The 20,427-nt window shown below is 50.0% G+C and overlaps 2 protein-coding genes across 7 annotated transcripts; both read right to left on the bottom strand.

Moving 5' to 3' along the window:
* Positions 1–643: 643 nt before the first annotated feature.
* On the bottom strand, positions 644–12,420 carry ALAD (aminolevulinate dehydratase). 6 transcript variants are annotated; one of them, XM_070430856.1, is made up of 14 exons: positions 12,331–12,382; positions 9,813–9,909; positions 8,814–9,701; positions 6,593–6,766; positions 5,009–5,059; positions 4,427–4,523; positions 4,024–4,159; positions 3,829–3,912; positions 3,640–3,728; positions 3,287–3,342; positions 3,112–3,199; positions 2,937–3,023; positions 2,047–2,176; positions 644–1,409 (listed from the first exon to the last, which is right to left on the bottom strand). In XM_070430856.1, the coding sequence occupies exons 4-14, from the start codon at positions 6,703–6,705 to the stop codon at positions 1,351–1,353; spliced, it is 990 nt and encodes a 329-aa protein (XP_070286957.1). In that variant the 5' UTR covers positions 6,706–6,766; positions 8,814–9,701; positions 9,813–9,909; positions 12,331–12,382; the 3' UTR covers positions 644–1,350. The 6 variants fall into 6 exon arrangements, with proteins under 6 accessions (XP_070286957.1, XP_070286958.1, XP_070286956.1 ...); XM_070430857.1 differs by lacking the exon at positions 9,813–9,909 and having other exon boundaries at positions 12,331–12,374; XM_070430855.1 differs by lacking the exons at positions 8,814–9,701; positions 9,813–9,909 and having other exon boundaries at positions 12,331–12,420.
* Positions 12,421–17,472: 5,052 nt separating this feature from the next.
* POLE3 (DNA polymerase epsilon 3, accessory subunit) lies at positions 17,473–20,383 on the bottom strand. Its single transcript, XM_070430854.1, has 4 exons — positions 20,036–20,383; positions 19,822–19,907; positions 19,335–19,453; positions 17,473–19,031 (listed from the first exon to the last, which is right to left on the bottom strand). Exons 1-4 carry the CDS (start codon positions 20,099–20,101, stop codon positions 18,859–18,861), a joined length of 444 nt encoding a protein of 147 aa, XP_070286955.1. The 5' UTR covers positions 20,102–20,383; the 3' UTR covers positions 17,473–18,858.
* Positions 20,384–20,427: the final 44 nt, after the last annotated feature.

Here is a 20,427-nt window from a genome sequence, read left to right as displayed (position 1 = left end):
AAGGCTCTTTTTCTCGCACCCTTCCGTTTTTCCCATAGCAGCAGAATGTGGGAAACTGGACCACACATAATAGGTTAAGCTGCTTTAGTTGTCTTTGGATCAGATGCAAAATACAACCCAAGCTTCCCAAAATGTGCCGGACCCACCTTTCTAACCTCTAGCCCTGTCACCACCCTTCTCAGCGCCCAGCTCCCAGCAGTGCGGCCACGCTCCTCACTGCGGGATCTTTGCACACTTGGTGTTATTCTCCCAGCTTCTGGCGCTTCCCTCGGCTCTGGAAGGACCCTTCCTTTTCCCTGGACCTCAGGGAGGCCCCTCTTCCCCCCATCTGTTATTCTCTATCTCAGACCCTTTATTTTCTTCCAGGCACTTATTAGAATTTGTAACTGCTTTATTTGTCTGTTTTCTTGTGGCCTGTCTCCCCATTCTCTTGGTATAGTTTCCATGCGGAGACAAGCTGAGGGCTGTCCGGCTATCAGGGGTGGGCAAACTTTTTGACTCGAGGGCCACAATGGGTTCTTAAACTGGACCGGAGGGCCGGAACAAAAGCATGGATGGAGTGTTTGTGTGAACTAATATAAATTCAAAGTAAACATCATTACATAAAAGGGTACGGTCTTTTTTTTTTTTTTAGTTTTATTCATTTCAAACGGGCCGTAGTTTGCCCACGGCTGGGTTAGATCCTCAGTACCCAGCACGGTGCCTGAGCACAGAAAACACGCTCTCAAAAAATATCTCTTTAATAAAAAGCCTTTTCGAAGGGTGGCATCTCCAACAATCAGGAACTTTCTCTTTGCTTCTGAATTTCGATCCCCTGGCAATGTTTCTGCTCGTTAATGAGTAATTCTTGTCTGGGGTTTATGGCTCAGAGTAGAGCAGATCGCAGGCAGCCTGGCAACTGCTGGCCGGTGTGGGAATCGCAGCAAGTCTCAACTTTGAACTCAGGAATGTCACTCTAGGCCCCAGGCCCAATGTCCAGCAGATGTGGCATGCTGCCAGAGGCCTTGGGCTTTCCACAGCTTCTGAGGAGCCACGATCCAACTGTCTTCCTCTTCGCCTAATGCTCCAAACTCCTCGCCCAGGCCCCACAAACCTGTGCCCGTGAGAGCTTTCAAACGGAAGCAACACCGGAGGAAGGAGCTAGAGTGGCAGAGGTGGCCTCAGGGCTGACACAGGGGAGGGTGGAGAAGCTTGGCGGGGCCCAGGAAGATGTGGCTGACAGTGGTAAGATTTGGCAGGAAAAGGGCACAAGGGCACAGTTCTAAAAGCAGCATTTACTTTGGTTTTCACTTCTCCAAGGCCCCGGGGCCTCTGTAAAGTTCTGGTTCTTGGTCGTGCACACTCTCCCCATCAGGCCTTCAGCCACTGCAAAAGCTGAGGTGTGTAGTAGGTGATGATGATGTCGGCACCTTTGTGGGAGAGAAACGGGGAACAGGGGAGGAGGGGGCATCAGCTCTGGGCATAGCTTCTGGGAAATGAGGGCCAGCGGGGAAGAAGGCTACTATGAAGAGGCACAGTGAGTGGGTTTCACAACGTAAGACTGAGCCCAGTGCTAGTCAATTCTAGCGCTCTAGATTGTGTGACTGTGGACAAGTCATTTTCTCTTTCTGGACCTCAATTCGCCAATGAAGCAAATGCACAGTGGGGAAGCAGATAAGCTGTAAGTTCCCTTCCCACACTGTGTGCCATACCAATAAAATCAGCTCGCATTTATGGAGTGATGAACATATGCCAATTACGCCTATCATCTCATTTAACATGACAACCACCTACCAGGCATCTTATCTACTATAGACAGGACTGAGGTTCAGAGAAGTGGCTAGGCCAAGGTCTCACAACCAAAAAATAATAGAGAGCTCTGCTTGCTTCACTGTTCCATGTTCTGTTCTACAGTCATGTCTTTTCCTCTCAGCCTGTGTCTGTTTAGATCACTGTTACCTCTGGGCCCAAGACTCCAGGCTGTTTCAGGACTTCATTTCCATTTCTGGGCAAACTGCCTATTAGTCTGTGTGTCACAGGTCAAAAACCCCACCCCTGCCAGCTTACCAGCTCTGCGGAAGGCAGTCATGACCTCCAGTACAGCGGCCTTGAGATCAAACGCTCCAGCCTGGGCTCCGTGCCACAGCATAGCAAACTCTCCAGAAACGTGGTACACGGCCAGAGGGAGTTCTGGGTGCTGCAGAGAAGCAGCAGTAGGCAGAAGTGGAGGGTGGGTGTCCCCCTGGGAGGGTCCCTTGTTCCCTGCCCAACCTTTGACCATCTTGAGCCCCATGCCCTGAGGCACTCCTGGGGACCCATTCTTTTTTTTTTTTTTTTTTTTAAATATATTTTATTGATTTTTTACAGAGAGGAAGGGAGAGGGATAGAGAGCTAGAAACATCGATGAGAGAGAAACATCGACCAGCTGCCTCCTGCACATCTCCTACTGGGGATGTGCCCGCAACCAATGTACATGCCCTTGACCGGAATCAAACCCGGGACCCTTCAGTCCGCAGGCTGACGCTCTATCCACTGAGCCAAACCGGTTTCGGCTTTTTTTTTTTTTTTTTTTAAATATATATTTTATTGATTTTTTTACAGAGAGGAAAGGATAGGGATGGAGAGTTAGAAACATCGATCAGCTGCCTCCTGCACACTCCCCACTGGGTATGTGCCCGCAACCAAGGTACATGCCCTTGACTGGAATCGAACCTGGGACCCGTGAGTCTGCAGGCCGATGCTCTATCCACTGAGCCAAACCAGTTGGGGCGGGACCCATTCTTAAACTGTTAGAGCAGAGCTGTTCAAAGGCTTCTGCCCACTGGTGGCTCCTGGGCAGGGGCAGGGAGGGGAGGATTCCTGTCCAGGGGCAGATTGCTTCCAACTCTAAGGTCCCAGAGCCCATGGACACACTCTCTCATTTCCCTGAGCCCCCCTTGTCTCTGCTCTGTGCTCACCTTGTTCTTCACCTCCCTCACAATATCCAGGTAGGGCAATCCCGGCTTCACCATGACCATGTCGGCTCCTTCCCGGACATCCCGGTCCTAAGGGATGAGGTAGGGTGTGGGCAGTGCCTGGGAGGCGAGGGGAGAGGGGAACAGGCTAGCTGGGGCTCAAGCTCTGGTCACTCACCACTGCTCGGAGCGCCAGGCCTCGTGCTCCCGGTGGCAGCTGGTAGCAGCGGCGGTCTCCAAAAGCTGGGCTTGACTGAGCCGCGTCCCTGGGAAGCAGCAACATCAGGGAGGGCTTCAGCTTTGGGCTAACGGGTCAGGGCTTTAACAGCAGACCCTAGCCCTTCTCCACTCACCTGAAAGGTCCATAGAAACAGGAAGCAAATTTGGCGCTATAGCTCATCACCGATACCTGTGGAGGGAACGTGGGGATTGCGCTCAGTCAGCCCTTTCCAGTTGTTCTAGGGTCACGTACAGGGAAAGGGACCGAGGCTGGGAAGCACAGTGCCTGCGTTCTAGTCCCACTGGAGCTCTGGGCCTTGATTTCCCTATCTCAGGAGCAGAGGGCGAGACAATCCCAAAGACCTTGTCCTGTCCGTCTTCAGTTCTGTGATTCTTGGCAGATGTGGAGACAGGCCTCTCTCCTCTCCTCACCTCCCCCCCTCCCCCCTCCCCCCTCCCTCCCCCTCCCCCCAGCCCCTACTCCTACCCTGTTGCCAAATCCATGTGCCATCAGAGCCTCCTTGATGGCTTCCACGCGTCCATCCATCATGTCCGACGGAGCTACCACCTGACATCCTGAGGGAGGGAGGATGGCCTTCAGGACTCTGGGACCCTCCTGTCTACTCCGCCACCTCCCTGACCCAGAGGTTCTCATCCCTGCTGGTGGCCTACTCACCTGCCTTGGCATAGGCCAGAGCCACCTCTGCCAGCCGCTGGCGGCTCTCCTTGGCCTGGAAAGCCCCATTCTCGCTCAGAAGCCCTGCACGTCAGACAGCTGGATTTTAGGGAGCCCCTGGCCTGTCCCACTGTGGGGAGAACTGGGCAGTGGGAGTGCGGGTGGCAGCAGGGCTGGTGGAGGGAGGGAACTCACCACAGTGACCATGGGAGGTGTAGGGGCACAGGCAGACGTCGCAGGCCACCAGCAGGCTGGGGAAGGTCTTGCGCAACAGACGAACGGCTTCGACAGTAGGGGAGTCCTCGGCGTCCGCTGCGGAGCCCCGCTCATCCTAGTGACAGGGAAAGGACAAAGGAGGCACAGTGAGGACTCTCCTGTTTTGCACAGGGACTTGACTTGCCCAGTCAGGGTGTCATAGTGCTACTTAGCTTCTTGACCTTACATGGGTGCTATCTTAATAACAGGGGCCATGTCCATTCGCCTGTGGCCCGAGGGCCAGCACAAGGCCTAAATGAGGGTGTGGTCAGTGTGGAACCTCAGCCCACCTTCACCCAACCTCCCCTTCACCTCCCCTCTAATACCTCCCCCGATTCCTCACCTTGGGAACTCTACTGGGGACACCAAAGACCAGGACGCAGCGCAGGCCCTCTTCCACCAGGGGCCTCAGCATCTCTTCTAGCCGGTTCACACCATACCTGCGAGGAGGGGCTGCAGTGAGGCAGGCCCCTGACAAAGGCCCTCCCCACCCTGCCACACTGCGCCTCTACTAAGAGCCAAGTGGCACTTGGTACCAGGAGGGCTCAAGCCCCATAGTACAGGGGCTGGGGGGCAGGAACGTACCCAACAAACAGATGGGTGAACTGAGGCACCAAGTGGCAGACGATGGGATTCAGCTGCAAAAGGCCCCTTCCAAGGTTCTTTTATTGAACTCCCATTTGAAGTTAAGCTCTCCTCTCCAAGACTCTGCTATGATCCCTCTGGTGATGGGTAGCCCATTACTTTACAAGGCTGCCTCTTCTATTGTGGAATAACTTTGACCCTGACAAAACCCTTCTCTCTACTGAGCTGAAGTCAGACTCTCCGGATCTTCTACCTCCTGGCTCTGCTTCTGCTTCCTGGCACCTCCACGTATAAAATCTCTCCCTCCACCATCCCCCTCCCTCCCCACCATGTCTCCTACCTGGCCACTCCTGGAAGGCTGGTAACAGGCTGTACGTCATCAGGAACATCCCTGTAAGAGTGGGGGTGGGCTATGGATTGGTCGCTGAGGAAAGGGCCAGTGGTGAGGGGGTGACGAGGGGGGATGGTTGGGGAGCCGGGAAGGAATATGGAAGTGGAGATGTTGGGAGGAGGATAGGGTCCAGTGTCTGGTCCCCCTGCCTGGCCAAGCCCAGGGCCTGAAATAATAATAGGAACAACAAGAATAACAGTGACAGCAAGAGCAACCTTACTAAAAGACAAACAATCCTAGGAAACACTCAAGTGGTTAAGAACTTGGGACTCTGAAGTCAGAAGGTCCTCACTTACTATCACAGTCACTTACTAGTACTGACTGGGTGACCTTCTTAGCTTTTTGACCTTACATGGGTGCCATGTCCCTTCGCCTGTGGCCCCAGGGCCAGCACAAGGCCTAAATGAGGGTGTACCATCTCTGAGCCTCAGGCCCTTTTTTTATATCCTGGGTGGATTAATTAATTAATTCATTCATACAACAAATATTTATTGAGTACTTATTATGTGCCAGGTGCTGTTCTAGGCTCTGACAGTATAACAGCGAACAAAGCAGACAAAAAATCCCTGCCCTCAAGGAGATAACAATCTAGGGTGGGAGTGGGAACCTTTTTTCTGCCAAGGGCCATTTGGATATTTATAAGATCATCTGCAGGCCGTAAACAATTATCAACTTAAAAATTAGCCTGCTATATTTGGTCAAACACTTAATTAACTCACCCCTAATGCCTTGGCAGGGCCAGATCAAATGATTTTGCAGGCCTCATAGGCCTGCAGGCTGGATGTTCCCCACCCTTGATCTAGCGGATAATAGTCATACCTTCCTCATATGGATGCTGTCAGGACTGAAAGACAACAGATGTAGATGCTTAGCATAGTACCTGGTACACAGTGAGTTCTCAATAAATGTCAGCTGTTGCTATGCTATATAATAAAAGGGTAATATGCAAATCGACTGAAGGGCCGGTCACTACGATGCGCACTGACCACCAGGGGGCAGCTCCTGCGCTGAGCTTCTGCCCCCTGGTGGTCAGTGCGCTCCCACAGGGGGAGCGCCGCTCAGCCAGAAGGCAGCACTAAGACTGACAGCTTAAGTCTGCTCCCCACATGAGCCAGGACATTCCCCGAGGGCTTCTGGACTGTGAAAGGGTGCAGGCCAGGCTGAGGGACCCCCCCTCCTCCCCAGTGCACGAATGTCATGCACCGGGCCTCTAGTTATTAATAATCATGACTACCACCGCTTACATGTACATAGCACTTTACAATCTACAGAATACCTTCCCAGCTTCTGTCATACTGCAAAAGCTCAGGATGGCAGGTAAGACTTATTCTTATTTTCCAAATGGGAAGACTGAATTCTTCTCAAGGTTTGTTTCATTCTTAAGACAGCTGTCCTTAACCCATACCTTGAGCTCCAAACTGACATCTCACTTTATCACCTGCAAACAGATGCCTGCTCTGGTCACCGACACACCCACCCACCCACCCACCCACACCCTGCGGATCAGAGACCCGGTTCATTCTGGGGACTCACGTGACAAAGATGGGGTAGATGAGGTTGGAGGCACTGAATGTAGTGGCGGCTGCCTGCCAGGTCCGAAGCAGTGGGTGGAAGTAGCCGCTGTGGAGGACAGACTGGGGCTGCATGGTGAGCAGTCAGGGTAGAGGGTAGCCAGCTGGTTGGAACTGAGGGCTCCTGGGTGTTCAGCTATGTGGGGACAACAGGAGGAACGTGAGACATGGTCCCTGTCCCCAGGAGGCGGTCATATACCCCCCAAGCTCTTCTGGATTCCTGCACCTGCTCTCGACCTCAGTGTTCCTCTGAGTGTGGTTCACCAGTCCTTGCTGGTCTATAAGATAAGTAGAGAAATGAAAGGAGGCCTTAAGAAACTTTCATAGCAATTTGTACCCAGTAATACAAAATTTGGGCTCATACTTATATGGCCTCTCTTTTTCTTTTTAAATAATATTTTTCTAGTAATTCATTTTTATTTTATCAAAAAAAATCAATCTGGCCTGGATGGAAATTAGTATGAGGAACACTGATCTAGCCAACATTTATACTTTGTTTATTCCATGAAAAATGTCCATGTACTTGGCAGAAAGTTTAGATAAACCAAAGTAAAAAACTCCCTGTAATTCTACCCTTCGTACGTGGACTGGTCAGGCAGGACACACACTAAGAGGATTAAATAGTGGTTCCCAACACACACACACACCCTGTAGAGTGGCCATTGATGTCGTCTTTTCCAGCCCTCAAACTCCCTGCTACTCCCCAAGCACAAGCCACATGTGGCTAGCTTCTGGCTCTGCTCACCCTGTTCCCATTATCTAGAAGGCTTGTGCTCTCTCCACTCCTCCAGCCCCAAATCCTACCTGGCTGTCCACAAGGCACTCCTTCCTTCCCTCTCCCACTAAAGCCTCTCTTCTTGCCCAGGTCACACTTTCTCTTATATAACAGGTCTTTGTGACTATATCTTATCTTGTCCCAGTAGACAGAGCTTCTGCAGGCTTATAGTGAGTTCATTTTTTGTCTTCCCCACACACTCTGCCACATAGTAAATATTACATGAAATACCAGACAATATGTCCTAAATGCTAAATAAATGTAAGATAGAAGGAAGCTGGGGCAGTAGCATTTGTTTCTTGAGCATCTACTGTGTGCCAGGCCACCCTGGGCACTTGCACACATGGTTTCTCATTGAGTTGGCACTACAGTCCTGGGAGGAGGGCTGACTGAGTGCATCTCGGAGAGGTGGAACCTACCCTAAAAGAACTATGAGTTCCAATGTGAGTTTGGAGGTCAGAAGAAGCTGGTTGAAAGAAGATAAGGACTTGAACTGGTTTTGCAGGATGAGTGGGTTCAGCTAGTTAGAAGGAAAGGGGAGAATATTCCCTCAGGAAGAGAAGAAAGGAGCAAAGGTAGGGAAGGAGGGATGGCTATGGTCTGTTCCTAGGACCTAAGGAGGCAATCAATGGAACCAGGTGTGTATGGAAGGGAGGGGGGCAGATTGGGGACAGGAAGGTTTCTAGTGGGGGTGGGTGGGTGGCCTGGTCAGAGCCTGGCTTTAGGAAGAAAATCCTGACAGCCTGAGCACAGCAGGTGGGAAGCAGAGGAGCACAGAGGATGTGGAGCCAGAGGGGTGGAGAAGGAAGGGCCATCATAAGGCGGCCAATAGGCAGTCTGGGGGGGGGGGGCGGGGGGGGGGGGGGGGGACTGACGACGCTTTCCTGATCTGGAGGGCAATGGAGACAGGGACCAGGCAGGAAGAGGGTAGTGGGGAGCAGACCTTGGAGAGGAGGTGGAGAGCTCCGTTTTAGACACGTCCTTTTGGAGGCGTGTACAGATGTCGATGTGAACAAAAGTGACTCCATCTTTGCATCCCTGCGTTTGTTTTTCCAGGCTGAGAACTCTGACCTAACTCGTCTCAGCCAGCACCAAAGCCTCACAGTTAATGATTAGCGGTGTCCTATAAATTCACATAGTGTAACCATAGATTCCTGTCAGTAAGTGACCAGAATGGCACAGCAAACGAGATAAAATATCAAACTTGGCGTTGGCAATCATAAGACCTGTCTCATTGCATTCTTTGTCCCTTAGTCTTGTCAATCATTAGTAGTTCAGCTATACTACAAAAAGTTTATTAGTCTAGCTAATAATCTGCAGGGTCGGATGGCTTGTCTCTTCTGATCTGACCCAAACTTCAATAAGTAAATGACCCTATAATAAATTCTGTTATAGTCAATGAACTTGCCTGCTTCGTTTGTCAGTCTGAAGACACCTTTACAGATTGGTGGTTAATGTACTTCCACTCCACCTTCAGGTAAGGTGCCTGGCGGGGACACTCAGTACCAAGTAGGGAAGAAAAAATATCAAGAGCCACTCATCTCTCCTTGTGTGAATGGGATCTCAAGGCTCCGAGAAAGGCAGGGACTTATCCGAGGTTACACATCCCCTTGGCCTGGGGAGTCCTTTAGTACACGGATGATACCTTTCTCCCCAGTCTCCCAGGCCTCTTTTTATCTGACCCGCCTTCCTGTCAGGATTGGGGTTATCAGGAGCCACACGGGGCCCCATCCTACCACCCCACCCTTGAGCCACCATATCATCTGACACAGGAGCAAGCCAGGCCTCCCCGAAATGTCCCAACTCCCAAATGAGCAATCATTCAGCAGTTACAAAGTCCCGAGTGACCATTTTGTGCAAGATTTTGCTCTCAGCCCGGCCAGTGTGGCTCAGTTGGTTGAGTGTTGTTCTGTGTACCAAGAAGTCCAAAGTTTGATTCCCAGTCAGGTTACATGCCCAGGTTGTGGGCTTGATCCCCAGTGGGGGGCATGCAGGAGGCAGCCTATCAATGATTCTCTCTCATTGCTGTTTCTATCTTCCACTCCCTTCCTCTCTCTATAAAATCAATAAAAAATATTTAAAAAAAAAAAGATTTTGCTCCCAGGTCTGCCAGGGATTAGCCTAACTCAGAGAGGTTGTCACTTGCCTAAGACTACACAGCTAGTTAGTAACAGCCAGAATTTGAATTTGTTCTAAACAAGAGTGCTTGGTTTTATCTACTAGTCCTGGTAAACACTTGATTCAGCAGGCACCTCTCTGCCACGACTATCTTTGCTTTGCTTTGGTGGCTGGAGAGCTGAGAAAACAAGGAAACAAGAATTGAGATAAGGAAATGGAGGCTCAGAGAGGTTAAGTAACTTGCTCAATGTCATTCTGGAGTCAAATCAGATTCTGAAGCTGGGTCTACACACGTCTCAGATAGCAGCAACCTTTGTGGCAGCTCCCAGCTTCTGGAATCCAGAGCTGCATTCCACTGGCTTCATTCTCGCTTCTACTTTAGAAGGCTGAGGGAGCAAATAAACGCCTTCTGTTTATCAGCAGCAACAGGGCAGGGCTGCCTAGGAGCTTTGCAGGAGGTGGGGGACAAGGGAGGGTGAGAGTGTCGAGGGAGAGGCCCCACTAGGGCAGTTCCGCTTTAATATCTGTGTGTTGTTGTATTTTAATTTTAGGGTTCAGGGGGATTTGATTTGAGAAACGGGTATCAGTAATAAAAAAATTAAGTTGAAAATCACCAATCCTGTTTATCGCTTTCATTCTGATGTGGAAATTGGATGCAGAGGCAACAGGGCCTGTCTGATATCACACAGTGAGTCAGGTACAGAGCTGGGCTTGAGCACGGGATCTCCTGGCTTCTAGTCCAGTGCCAAACCCTGCACCACACATGGTCATTCTGTCACAACAGGTGCTGAATCAATATGTGTGGGGTAGAAAAACACCCCTGAGCAACAGAGTTGCATCTCTGTTTGCAGAGCAAAAGCCAGGTGGAGGTTTGGGAGATTTTCATACACTTGGCAGGGCACTTCTCTCAAATCAAGGGAGCTTGCAAGTCACTGCTTAAATCCTGTCACACCTCACTGAAGTCAAGAGCAAGTCACCATGGGAGCCAGCACCTATGCTCAGCCACATTAGAACAGGTTAGCTTTAACTAGAAGGCAGTATAGGGTGGTCCAAAAAAATACTACATTTCAGGGTCAAAGAGCCCCAGGTCTGGTCTGTGCTCAATGTGTGACTCTGAAAGGTTGCTAGCTTTTCAGATTCTAGAAAATGGGAGTTAATCAAACTGGCAAAGCTGCAGAGATTAGAGATAGTGAACAGGTATGTGCCTAGTCTCACAGTAAACACGTAGCTATTTTTATATTAGGAATAGAACTGATCTGGAACTAGATCTCCAGGCGTGCCATCACACCGGTGCCTCTGCACACACCCAGAAGGGAGAACTTTCATTCAAACATGTGTGGGCTCCAAGGTCTTCCAAGACATCCCAGGTGGGGGTGGGGGTGGGGGTGGGATCACTGCCTTCCAGCAGTGTATGGGGGTGAGGGGGCGCGGGGAGGAGAAATAATAACCAGGTGCTGTGGGAGGGATCTGTGTTCTCTGGGAGTCAAGGATGGCTTCAGGGAAGAGGGGACATTGAGGAATAAGTAGCTTTTCAAACTGGCTGTAAAGGTATCTCCTTTCTTAGAAGGCAGCTTCCCCAACCTGGAAGTAAGTTCAGTTGGGCCCTAAGAGCTGCTACCAGGAGGGACTGAGAAAGAGCTGCAGGGTCTGAGCCCCCCATGTTGTGCTCAGGGGAGGATTCCAGAGGTTATGGTCTTGGCACAGAGGGCTGGGAGCTGCTGCCAGCTCCCGTAGACTCTGCCACCAGCTGGGGAGGAGGCAGTCAGGGGCCAGCTAGGTAGAAGGTGGCCAGGGCTGAAAAATCCAAAGCCCCTGAGGGGGCCCAGGACAGCAGCTGTTAGGCAGTTAAGACAAGGGACTGACTTGTTTATTCAACTCACATTTCCTGAATGTCTACTCTAGGCCTGTCCCAGTGCTGCTACACACAGGAATTAAAGAGAAGAATGAGACCTGGGCCATGACCTAGAGCTTTGAAGAGCCCAGTTCCCTCCGGCTTAGCCATTTGGAGCTATGAAGAGAATTAGCCAGGTCCACAGACTCCTAAGACATCTTGGCTAAGAGGGTCCTTAAAGCTTGTTGATTACAACATCGAAATGATGGCGAAACTGGGTTCAAGGAAGGACAGCACAGGCCCAAGATCATGCAGGGGATCAGTGGCAAATTTAGGGCTAGAATTCAGGTCTGCAGCAGCCCAGTTTTCAATGCTCGCTATTACCCCTTGATACTTTAAGTTCAGCAGAGTTGGGCTGTGGAGAACTCTGGGTGAAGGGGTGGGGGAGGGAAGCCGACCCGACCCGTGACTCTGGACCTGGATGCAGCTGGCAGCACGATAATAAAGTGTGTGGATTTGGGAGCCTGTTCTAGCTGTCACTTCCCAGCTGTGTGACTTCAGTTGCCTCATCTGGTAAATGCGGACTTGAATCGCCCTCAGTGGGCTGTTGTAGAGACTCAATGGGCCAATGCACGTACGTACAAGCCTAGCACAAAACGGCTGATACAGTTCCACCATCCTCCCACATCGGCGATGTACCTCGCGCTCTGCACTGAGAGAGTCTGCTCCAGGGGTGTCCAAGGGAGGAAACCCCAAGGACTGGACACGTGCCCTCCAGGACTATGGCCCCACGGAGACCCTACTCTGGCTGCAGGCGGGCAATCTACCTCTAAGAGCCCAAATACCGGCCCCAAAGGACGGATCCCCGGCTGCGCTGCCAGCACTCCAGGCGCACAGCACACTGTGGGTCTAGGGACGCGGTGCCTCCGCCTCCGCCTCCGCCTCCGCCATCTCCCCGCGTCCGGCCCCCGCTTACCTTACCTCCTCGGAGCTGTGAGCCTACGCTCCCGCCACCGCTCCCTCGCTCTAATCTAGTCTCTCCCGGTGCACGAGGGGCGGGCTGCTTCCCGGAAGCGGCGGCCAATTCACACCCCGCCCCGCCAGCGTGCAGGCCACACCCCCGGGGGCTCTTGGCTGGAGGGCTGACCAGCTTCAGCCCCGCGAGGGGCGGGCGGGCTCGCCAACCCTCCGGCACATCCGATTGGCTCGGCCTCGGGGCTCACGTGCGTGTGTGAGGCGGGACCAGCGCGCGGGCGGGGACAGGCGCGGGGGAGGCTGCGGGGTCCCGGCGAGTGAACCTTTCTTTCTCCGGAGCGGTGACAGCCCCGAGGGTCTCTTTGCAGTCCTCGTCTTCGCAATGTACAGCACACCTGGCGCTGGTTAATTATTTGTTGACATAGTGCGACCTCAAGGACATTAAAACAACACCGTGATGCCCAACGCAATTGCTAAGTTCGTTTTTGCGGACTGAGCATTTTAAAGTTTCTTTTTATTTCAGCACCAGCCGCCTTCCAAGTTTTAAGAGAAAATGTAATCCATCGTAGTTGGCGAGGATCTACTCTGTGCCGTGGCTTGGGAGATGTGATTTGAATGACATGGGCACTTGAGGCCTTAGGAGTGCAATGGGAGATCTGACCAAAGGTGTGTGTGTGTGGAGGGGGCGGGGGGAGGTGGGGGTGGGGGGCAGTGGTGGTGGTGGTGGTGGGGGGGGAGTTGGGACAGAGTACTGCTGGGCGGGAGGAATCTAGTGAGGCTTTGTGGGCTTGGGTGAAGTGGTGGTCGGGACCAATACCTTAGCAAAGGAATGCTTTTTTTAAATAAAAAATACGTTTTATTGATTTTTTACAGAGGAAGGGAGAGGGATAGAGAGTTAGGAACATCGATCAGCTGCCTCCTGCACACTCCCCACTGGGGATGTGCCCACAACCAAGGTACATGCCCTTGACCGGAATCGAACCAGGGACCCTTGAGTCCGCCGGCAGATACTCTATCCACTGAGCCAAACCGGTTAGGGCAAAGGAAAGCTTTTATAAAGGTGAATCAGGGATCAAGGAAAAGCTAACTTTGAATCGTGAAGATGCCAGTTGATTGTACTACACTTACACTCAAATTTTGCTTCTCATAATCTGTAACCCAAACTGTTTTATATAATCTGTAACCCAAACCTGTTTTATACTTGAAGCTAAAGAGGTAGAGAGGCTTAATGCTAAGGAAATAGGACATCGCTTAGTTCCTAGCTACTAGAGTTCTGATTTGTGTTCAAGTAAGGAAGGTGGTAGAAAGGAATGAGGAAGAGTGAAGAAATAAAATGGAATCAGTGTGGTCAAGCTGCTAAATTATTAAAATCAAGTAGGCTGAGGCATAGGGAAACGATTCTATTCTTGCTAACTAGCCTGGGAACTTAAACTTTTTAGTTGTGCATCCATGCCTGGATATACATGACCTCCACAGATAATCATTTGAGCAACTCAGTTAATAAACCAGACTTGGAAGATTACCATCTTGGATCAACCCAGAGGCTAAGATTGCAGAACTGACTCTTCTTTAAAAAAATGTGCTTTTTACTCAAAAACTCTTAAGCTTTTTAAAAAAAATGATTGGGGGGTGGGGGGGGTAGGAGATAGATAGATAGATAGATAGATAGATAGATATCCTTTGAGGACCTGGACTTAACTGGAAACCTGGGTATGTGCCCCAGGGCAAAACTCGGTATTGTGTTAGTTGTGTTTCAGGTTTGCAAACCTAGACACTTGAATAAAAATTTATTTTAGCAAAGCCTCCTGATTCATTTGTGTCCAGTTGACAGGAAGTAATGTGTTTTTTTTTGTATGTGTTCATTAGAGTCAGAAACAGTACCATACATTTTATATTCACTTATCTGATTTTGACAAGTTATTATCCTCATTTTACAAATTGGGAAAACAATTTCCATGGAGATTAAAAAATTTGCCCCACCACACGCAGCTTACTAAACATACTCAACTCATAGAGATATTACTGCTCCCCCCTCCCCCTTAATTTAGACCCCTGCCCAACATTTCTTTCATGACACCTGTTTCAACTCTGAGTTTGATAACTAAAAATAATTAGGACCATCTACCTTACCTCTAGGAGCCCAAACAGGGTGAAAATTTTAAAATGTTGCTGTTTGGTGTTATCTATTTTTTCCCATGTGTCTCTTTTTTTTTTTTTTTTGGACTGGAAGACCTATTCCCACCCCGACCCTCTGCAAATTTTACCTTAATCTTTCACTCTGATCTATAAAAAAGTATTGTGAATGCAACAATATGAATAAATCTTAAACATAATATTGAACAGAACTAGTCAAACAGGAGTACATATTATGATTTCGTTTATATGAAATACAAACCCAGGCAAAATTAATCTGTGCTGTTGTAAGTCAGTATAGCTATTACTACTGGGGAGATAGAGATTGACTGGGAGACCAAAGGGGCTTTTTTTAGGGTGCTGGTCATGTTGTTTATTGATCTAAGTATGTTACATGGATGTGTTCAGTTTGTGAAAATTCATCAACCTCTAAATTTATCTGCATCTTTTAGTATGTATAATTTTTTTAAAAAGTAACTCCCCCCCCCCCCCCCCAAACTATTGTGCTTCCTAGGTAGGTACATGGCATTGTGCTAAGTGCTGTGAAGACCATTAAAGAAATAGAGATTAGTGGTTGCCAAGGGCTGGGAGAGGGAAATACGGGGAGTAACTGCTTGATTGGTAAGGGTTTTTATTTTGGATTGATGAAAATGTTTTGGAACTAGATAAAAGTGGTTGCACAACATTGTAAATCTGCTGAATGCCACTGAATTGCTCATTTTAAAATGGTTAATTTTATGTTCTGTGAATTTCAATTTTAAAAAAATTGGTGCCCTGGTCAGTGTGGCTCAGTTGGTTAGAGTGTCATCCTGTGCATGGAAGGGTTGAGGGTTCAATTCCCAGTCAGGGCACATACCCAGGTTGCAGGTTCAATCCCTGGTTGGGGTGAGTATGGGAGGCAACTGATTGATGTGTCTCTCTCACATTAATGTTTTTCTCTCTCTTCCTTCCTCTAAAATCAATTAAAAACAAAACAAAGCCTATATCCCCAGGTGAGGATTAAAAAAATAAATTGGTTCACCAAATGCAATGTGGTATTTTGGTTTGGATCCTGGAACAGAAAAAGAATGTTAGTGGAAAAATGGATGAAATACAAACTAGTTTGGCCAATTTAATTGGACCTCTCTATACTCTGCAGTTTTTCTGTAAATAAAAAAATAGACTAGGCTGCAAAAGTAATTTTGCATGGGTAAGGATGGTAACCCTCTCACCCTCCAAATCCAGATTAGAATCTCTAGGCATGAAGGGCTGTGGTTCAAAAAAAGAAGAAAAAAAAAGAGAGTCCGGTTTGTCATGGCTCAGTGGTTGAGGGTAGACCTATGAACCAGGAAGTCGAATTTCAATTCCCAGTTGGGGTACATGTCTGGGGATTGTGGGCTTGATCCCCAGTATGGGGCAGGAGGTAGCCAATCAATGGTTCTCTCATCACTGATGTTTCTATCATTCTCCCTTTCACTTCCTCTCTGAAATCAATATATATATATAAAGAGAAACATTACCTTAGCCTAGTAAGGAATCTTCAAAATCCAGATACCACTATAGGAATGATAGAGATGAGAAAAACTGATGGATTACCTCAAGTATTCTTCCCACTTCTTAAATTCTAGTTTTAAGTCATAGTCCCTACTCTCAGGAAACATAACTTTTCTTAGATAAAGTTTGGTAAGAACTAAAGCCATGTGGAAGTGGGGTTCTTTTGGGGATTCATTTTTGACTGTGGCCTTCTGTTGGAGTAGAAGTACATTAGAATAGATGGTAAGGTGAGCCTTCTGTAAACAGGCTATGAAATAACATTTCAGTATGGATTTAATAGGAAACATCAAGTGACTGTAATAGCAATGTTCTAGGAAGATCCACTTGGCAAGCAGTATACAGGGGAAGCTGAGACGAGGCAGGAAACTGAACTCAAAGGAAGTCACAGGAGTCCAGATGGGACTTGAGGTCTTAGCCAAGTGGTGCTCATGGGAATTAATAAATGATATTTCTGCTGTAGAGAAGGGAAAAAAACCACACCGGATCTAATGGCTTTTGGGGTTGTATCTTTGTGAAATGTTATTTATAAATTCATGATTTGAGAAAGCTATGTAGATTAGGTAATACAACACCAGACACACAGCACTCAATAAACATTTTGGAGTTGTTAAGCATCTATTATGTAAAGCAGTGGTTCCCAATCTTTTTTTGGCCATGTCCCACCCAAGCATCTCTAAATCCTGATGCCCCCCCCGCCCCCCGCCCCCATGACATATAAGTCTTATTATTCAAAAAGTGAACTATTCACGTGGAAAAAGCCTAAAAGGCCATTCACTTGGTCTAAACAAGCTTCCAAAGAACATGGCATCCATGAAAGAGAAAAGTAAAAGAACAGCTTAAGTACTATTGTTAAAAAAATAGTAACATGAAGTGATATAAAAAATAGCAAATAGCCAAAACCGGTTTGGCTCAGTGGATAGAGCGTCGGCCTGCGGACTGAGGGGTCCCGGGTTCGATTCCGGTCGGGGGCATGTACCTGGGTTGTGGGCACATCCCCCGTGGGAGATGTGTAGGAGGCGGCTGGTCGATGTTTCTCTCCCATCAATGTTTCTGACTATCTCTCTCTCTCCCTTCCTCTCTGTAAAAAATCAATAAAATATATTTAAAAAAAAAAAAATAGCAAATAAAGTTTCAAAACAAGAGAGAACTGAAATGCACAAATGTCACAATATATATTTATATACTGTACATGAGGCCCCTAGAACCATAAGAAATGCAAAAAAGTCACTGTTCATAACTCATTCTCGAATTGCCCCCACGTTGGGAACCACTGATGTAAAGGCTGTCAGCAGAGCCATGAAAGCTCTTGTGGTGGCTGAAGAGCAGCTCCCTGGCCTGCGAACGAGCAGCATCTGCTGGTCGTCCAAGGCAATGAACGATCCCATATTTACAAAGGTCTGGCCCAGTCCACAGCCCCAAAACTGTGTAAGGCCCCATCAGGAGGTATTCCCCAAAAGCATGCTACAAACAGGCAGGATGAAGCAGGAGTCATCACTTTTAACAAGAGTGCTCTTTATTTGTACAAAGCCTTATAATTTTCTCAACATTCTTCTCTCATTTATCAACAAATTTTTCACTGAATTAATTTAACAAATGAACAGTGTCAAACTACACTTCACTACCTGTCAGCTGCCTTAGAGACAAGCAAAAAAGTGCTTGGAGCACTAAATGGAAAGAGAGAAAAAACTCCCCAAACTTAAGGTCAACAGAGGTACTTCAGAAGCAGTTAAAAGCAGGGTGGGAGGAGGGCAAGACAGGGGCGGGAGAGGATTAGATTCCTGAGCACCATCAGATTTCCTTTACGTTTCACAGAGGTTTACAAAACCATTTTTAAAAGACGTGAGATTTAAAAAAAAAAAAGAAAACACACACACAAAAGATACGAGATCAGGTTATCCAAGTTTCTGGACTGGCAGAGGGAGAAAAGGAGGGAGAAAATGGGGATGGGGAGCAGAGGAGAGGCAGGAAGTGAGACGCACAGAAGGAGAAAGTTGTGCCTAGAAAGAAAGTTTGGAACTTGTCATGAATTGGAAGAACGAAAAGCCGTAGTCACAAGCCTGGGACACGGACTACAAGGGAAAGCCTGGGATTTTATACCTCCCAGGAGGTGACAACAGATTCTAAAGCTGTGCAGTGGCAGGCAGGGAGGTGCATCGAAGACTAAACCACGTGTTTTGTAAGAGCGAGACACTGGCATACCTGCTTGACTACGTCCACGCTGTCCCGAGGACTTAACAAGCCTATGTGCGGAGAGCAGCCCCTAACAGGTCAGATGCCGACAGGCAATACACAAGGGCCCCAAGCCAAGTGGGCTGGTAGAAACCAAAATTAACGTTACTGTCAAGTGAAGAGACCACAGATTTCATTACGTTTCCTAAAACTAAGGCGCTTTGATCACTGTAATGAGCCAGTATTGCCAAATACTGTACAAACAGGCTGACCACGATCTAAGCCCCCGTTTTTCCTGAGCCTGGAGGGCCTCCTGTGACCTGGAACACAGCAGGGGGCATGGAAGTTCCTATTTTTGGTGGGGGTGGGAGGGAACTGGGAATCAAAAACTGCCTAATCATATACACAAGCAAATGAGATCGTATTGGCTGATTGAATGGTCAGTTCGGAGCCCCTCTTGTCCAAAAAAAGCCATAACCTTCAGACCGGTGAAGCAAAACAGGACGCTGCTCCTCAGATGCTCCGAGTCTGGCAGGCGCTGGTTTTGCGAACTTCTGGCCAGATTTCATGTTCGATCTTCTCGGCTCTTCGGCCTAAGACTGCTCTGCCCGGGAGGGAGGGAAAGGCGCCCCAGAGCCCCGGACTGCGGTTCAGAGTGGTCCCTGCCGCGGGGCCGTCTCCTCACCCTGTTCATTCAGTTGTCCACTTCCTCCTCCTCATTCTGCTCTTCTTCCTCCAGCCTTTCCTCCTCTTCGTCATTGTCCTCCTCTCGGCTCTTGTCTTGCTCTTCCGAATCCGTTTTTCTGTCCTTGTCCTTCTTCTTCTGCTCCGAGGCCTCCTTTTTGCCTCTCTGCTCCCTCCTGTAAGCTGCGGGGGGAGGAAGGCGGGGGTTCGGAGGCAGGGCTGAGCCACGCGGACCGCGGCCTGCAGCAGCTCATTCCACCGGGAAGCTGTAGCTGGGAAAGCCGGGGCGCAGGGAAAACACAACCCGCGGGGAACCACAGAACAGACCTCGGGCGGCGCCCACGGGCCCGTGTCTGCATCCCATCCCACGCCTGCCTACCGGACGTGAAGGGACCCACGCGGAGAAAGACACAGGACCAGGGGGCAGGTCACGCGGGACAAGCAGGACAAGCATCTACTTGGCTGAGAAAAGAGAAGGGTCATCACCTTCCAGAGCTTCCTTTAATGGCGCCACGAACCGCTGGAACTCCATCTCCTCCATGGCCGAGAGCACATCACTGGCATTCAGGGTCTTGCGTTTCCCTTTCATCGCGAAGTTGTTGGCACTGACACGTGGAGAGAAGAAGGAGGGGGGGGCCGTCAGACCCTCTCTCGCCGACTGTGGGTGCGGAAGAAGGGGCACCCGGGGGTGGGATGGGAACGCCCACATCTTAGAAGCACGAGTGTTTGTGATAAGGTAACTCTCCCCGTCCCCCCCCCCGCCCCCCCAATCCCACTTCCCTGTAAAACAGGGCTAAAGCCAAGTTATTCTGCTGTTTCATCATTTGCAAACATTGGGTGAGGAATGTGAACCTTCCTCCACGAGGAAGTTACTGGGGTGGTGGGTTCCGAGCCACGAACTCCGAGGGGGGTCCTCCCGGCGCCTCCCTCAGGCACAGTCCCAGCTAAGTTCCGGCGAGCCCGCCCGCCTCACCAGGATGTGGCGTACAGCACGAAGACGCTGGCGGCGCGGGAGATGGCGCTCCGGGCCTCCTTGGAGATGTTGACGCCGTCCGGGAGCTGTGAGAAGGGCGGGGGTGAGCCCAGCCGCCGGCCCAGGTCCGGCTTCCCCCACGGCCCGCCCGCCCGCCCGCCCGCCCCCGGCCCGTCCGCCCGCCCCCGGCCCGTCCGCCAGCCTAGCTGCTCACCGCCTCCTTGATGATCCTGGTGATCACGGCATTGGGCAGGTTCAGGTCCTCGGGCCGCTCCGCCATGGCCGCCGCCGGGGCCCGACCTGCGCCTCACTCAGGCCTCCTCTTCAGGCAGCTTCAGCGTCCGGACTTCCCGCGTCGCCACCGTCTGACCCAAGGAGGCTTCCGTCCCGGCCCACGTTGCCGGTGGTGTCCCATACTGCCCCGCGCGCTAGGGCCTCTTCCGCCACCAGCCCCGCCTCCGCCTCTAGTGGCCTGAGCGCCCGACGTTCCACGCCGCGATGGTTTCGGCCCTCCTGGGCTCCCGTTCGGCCCCCACCGACACCCGATGCCCTTTCCCGAGCTCGTCTGTCTGCTTTACGTCACCACCACGTCTGGAGCTTTCGCAC

This window comes from Myotis yumanensis, unplaced genomic scaffold (genome assembly GCF_028538775.1).
Source record: "Myotis yumanensis isolate MYYU_CA2020_CCGP unplaced genomic scaffold, mMyoYum1.0.hap1 SCAF_12, whole genome shotgun sequence".
NCBI lineage: Eukaryota > Metazoa > Chordata > Mammalia > Chiroptera > Vespertilionidae > Myotis > Myotis yumanensis.
The sequence above is the reverse complement of the archived record's forward strand: the minus strand, read 5'-3'. Positions and strand labels throughout refer to the sequence as shown.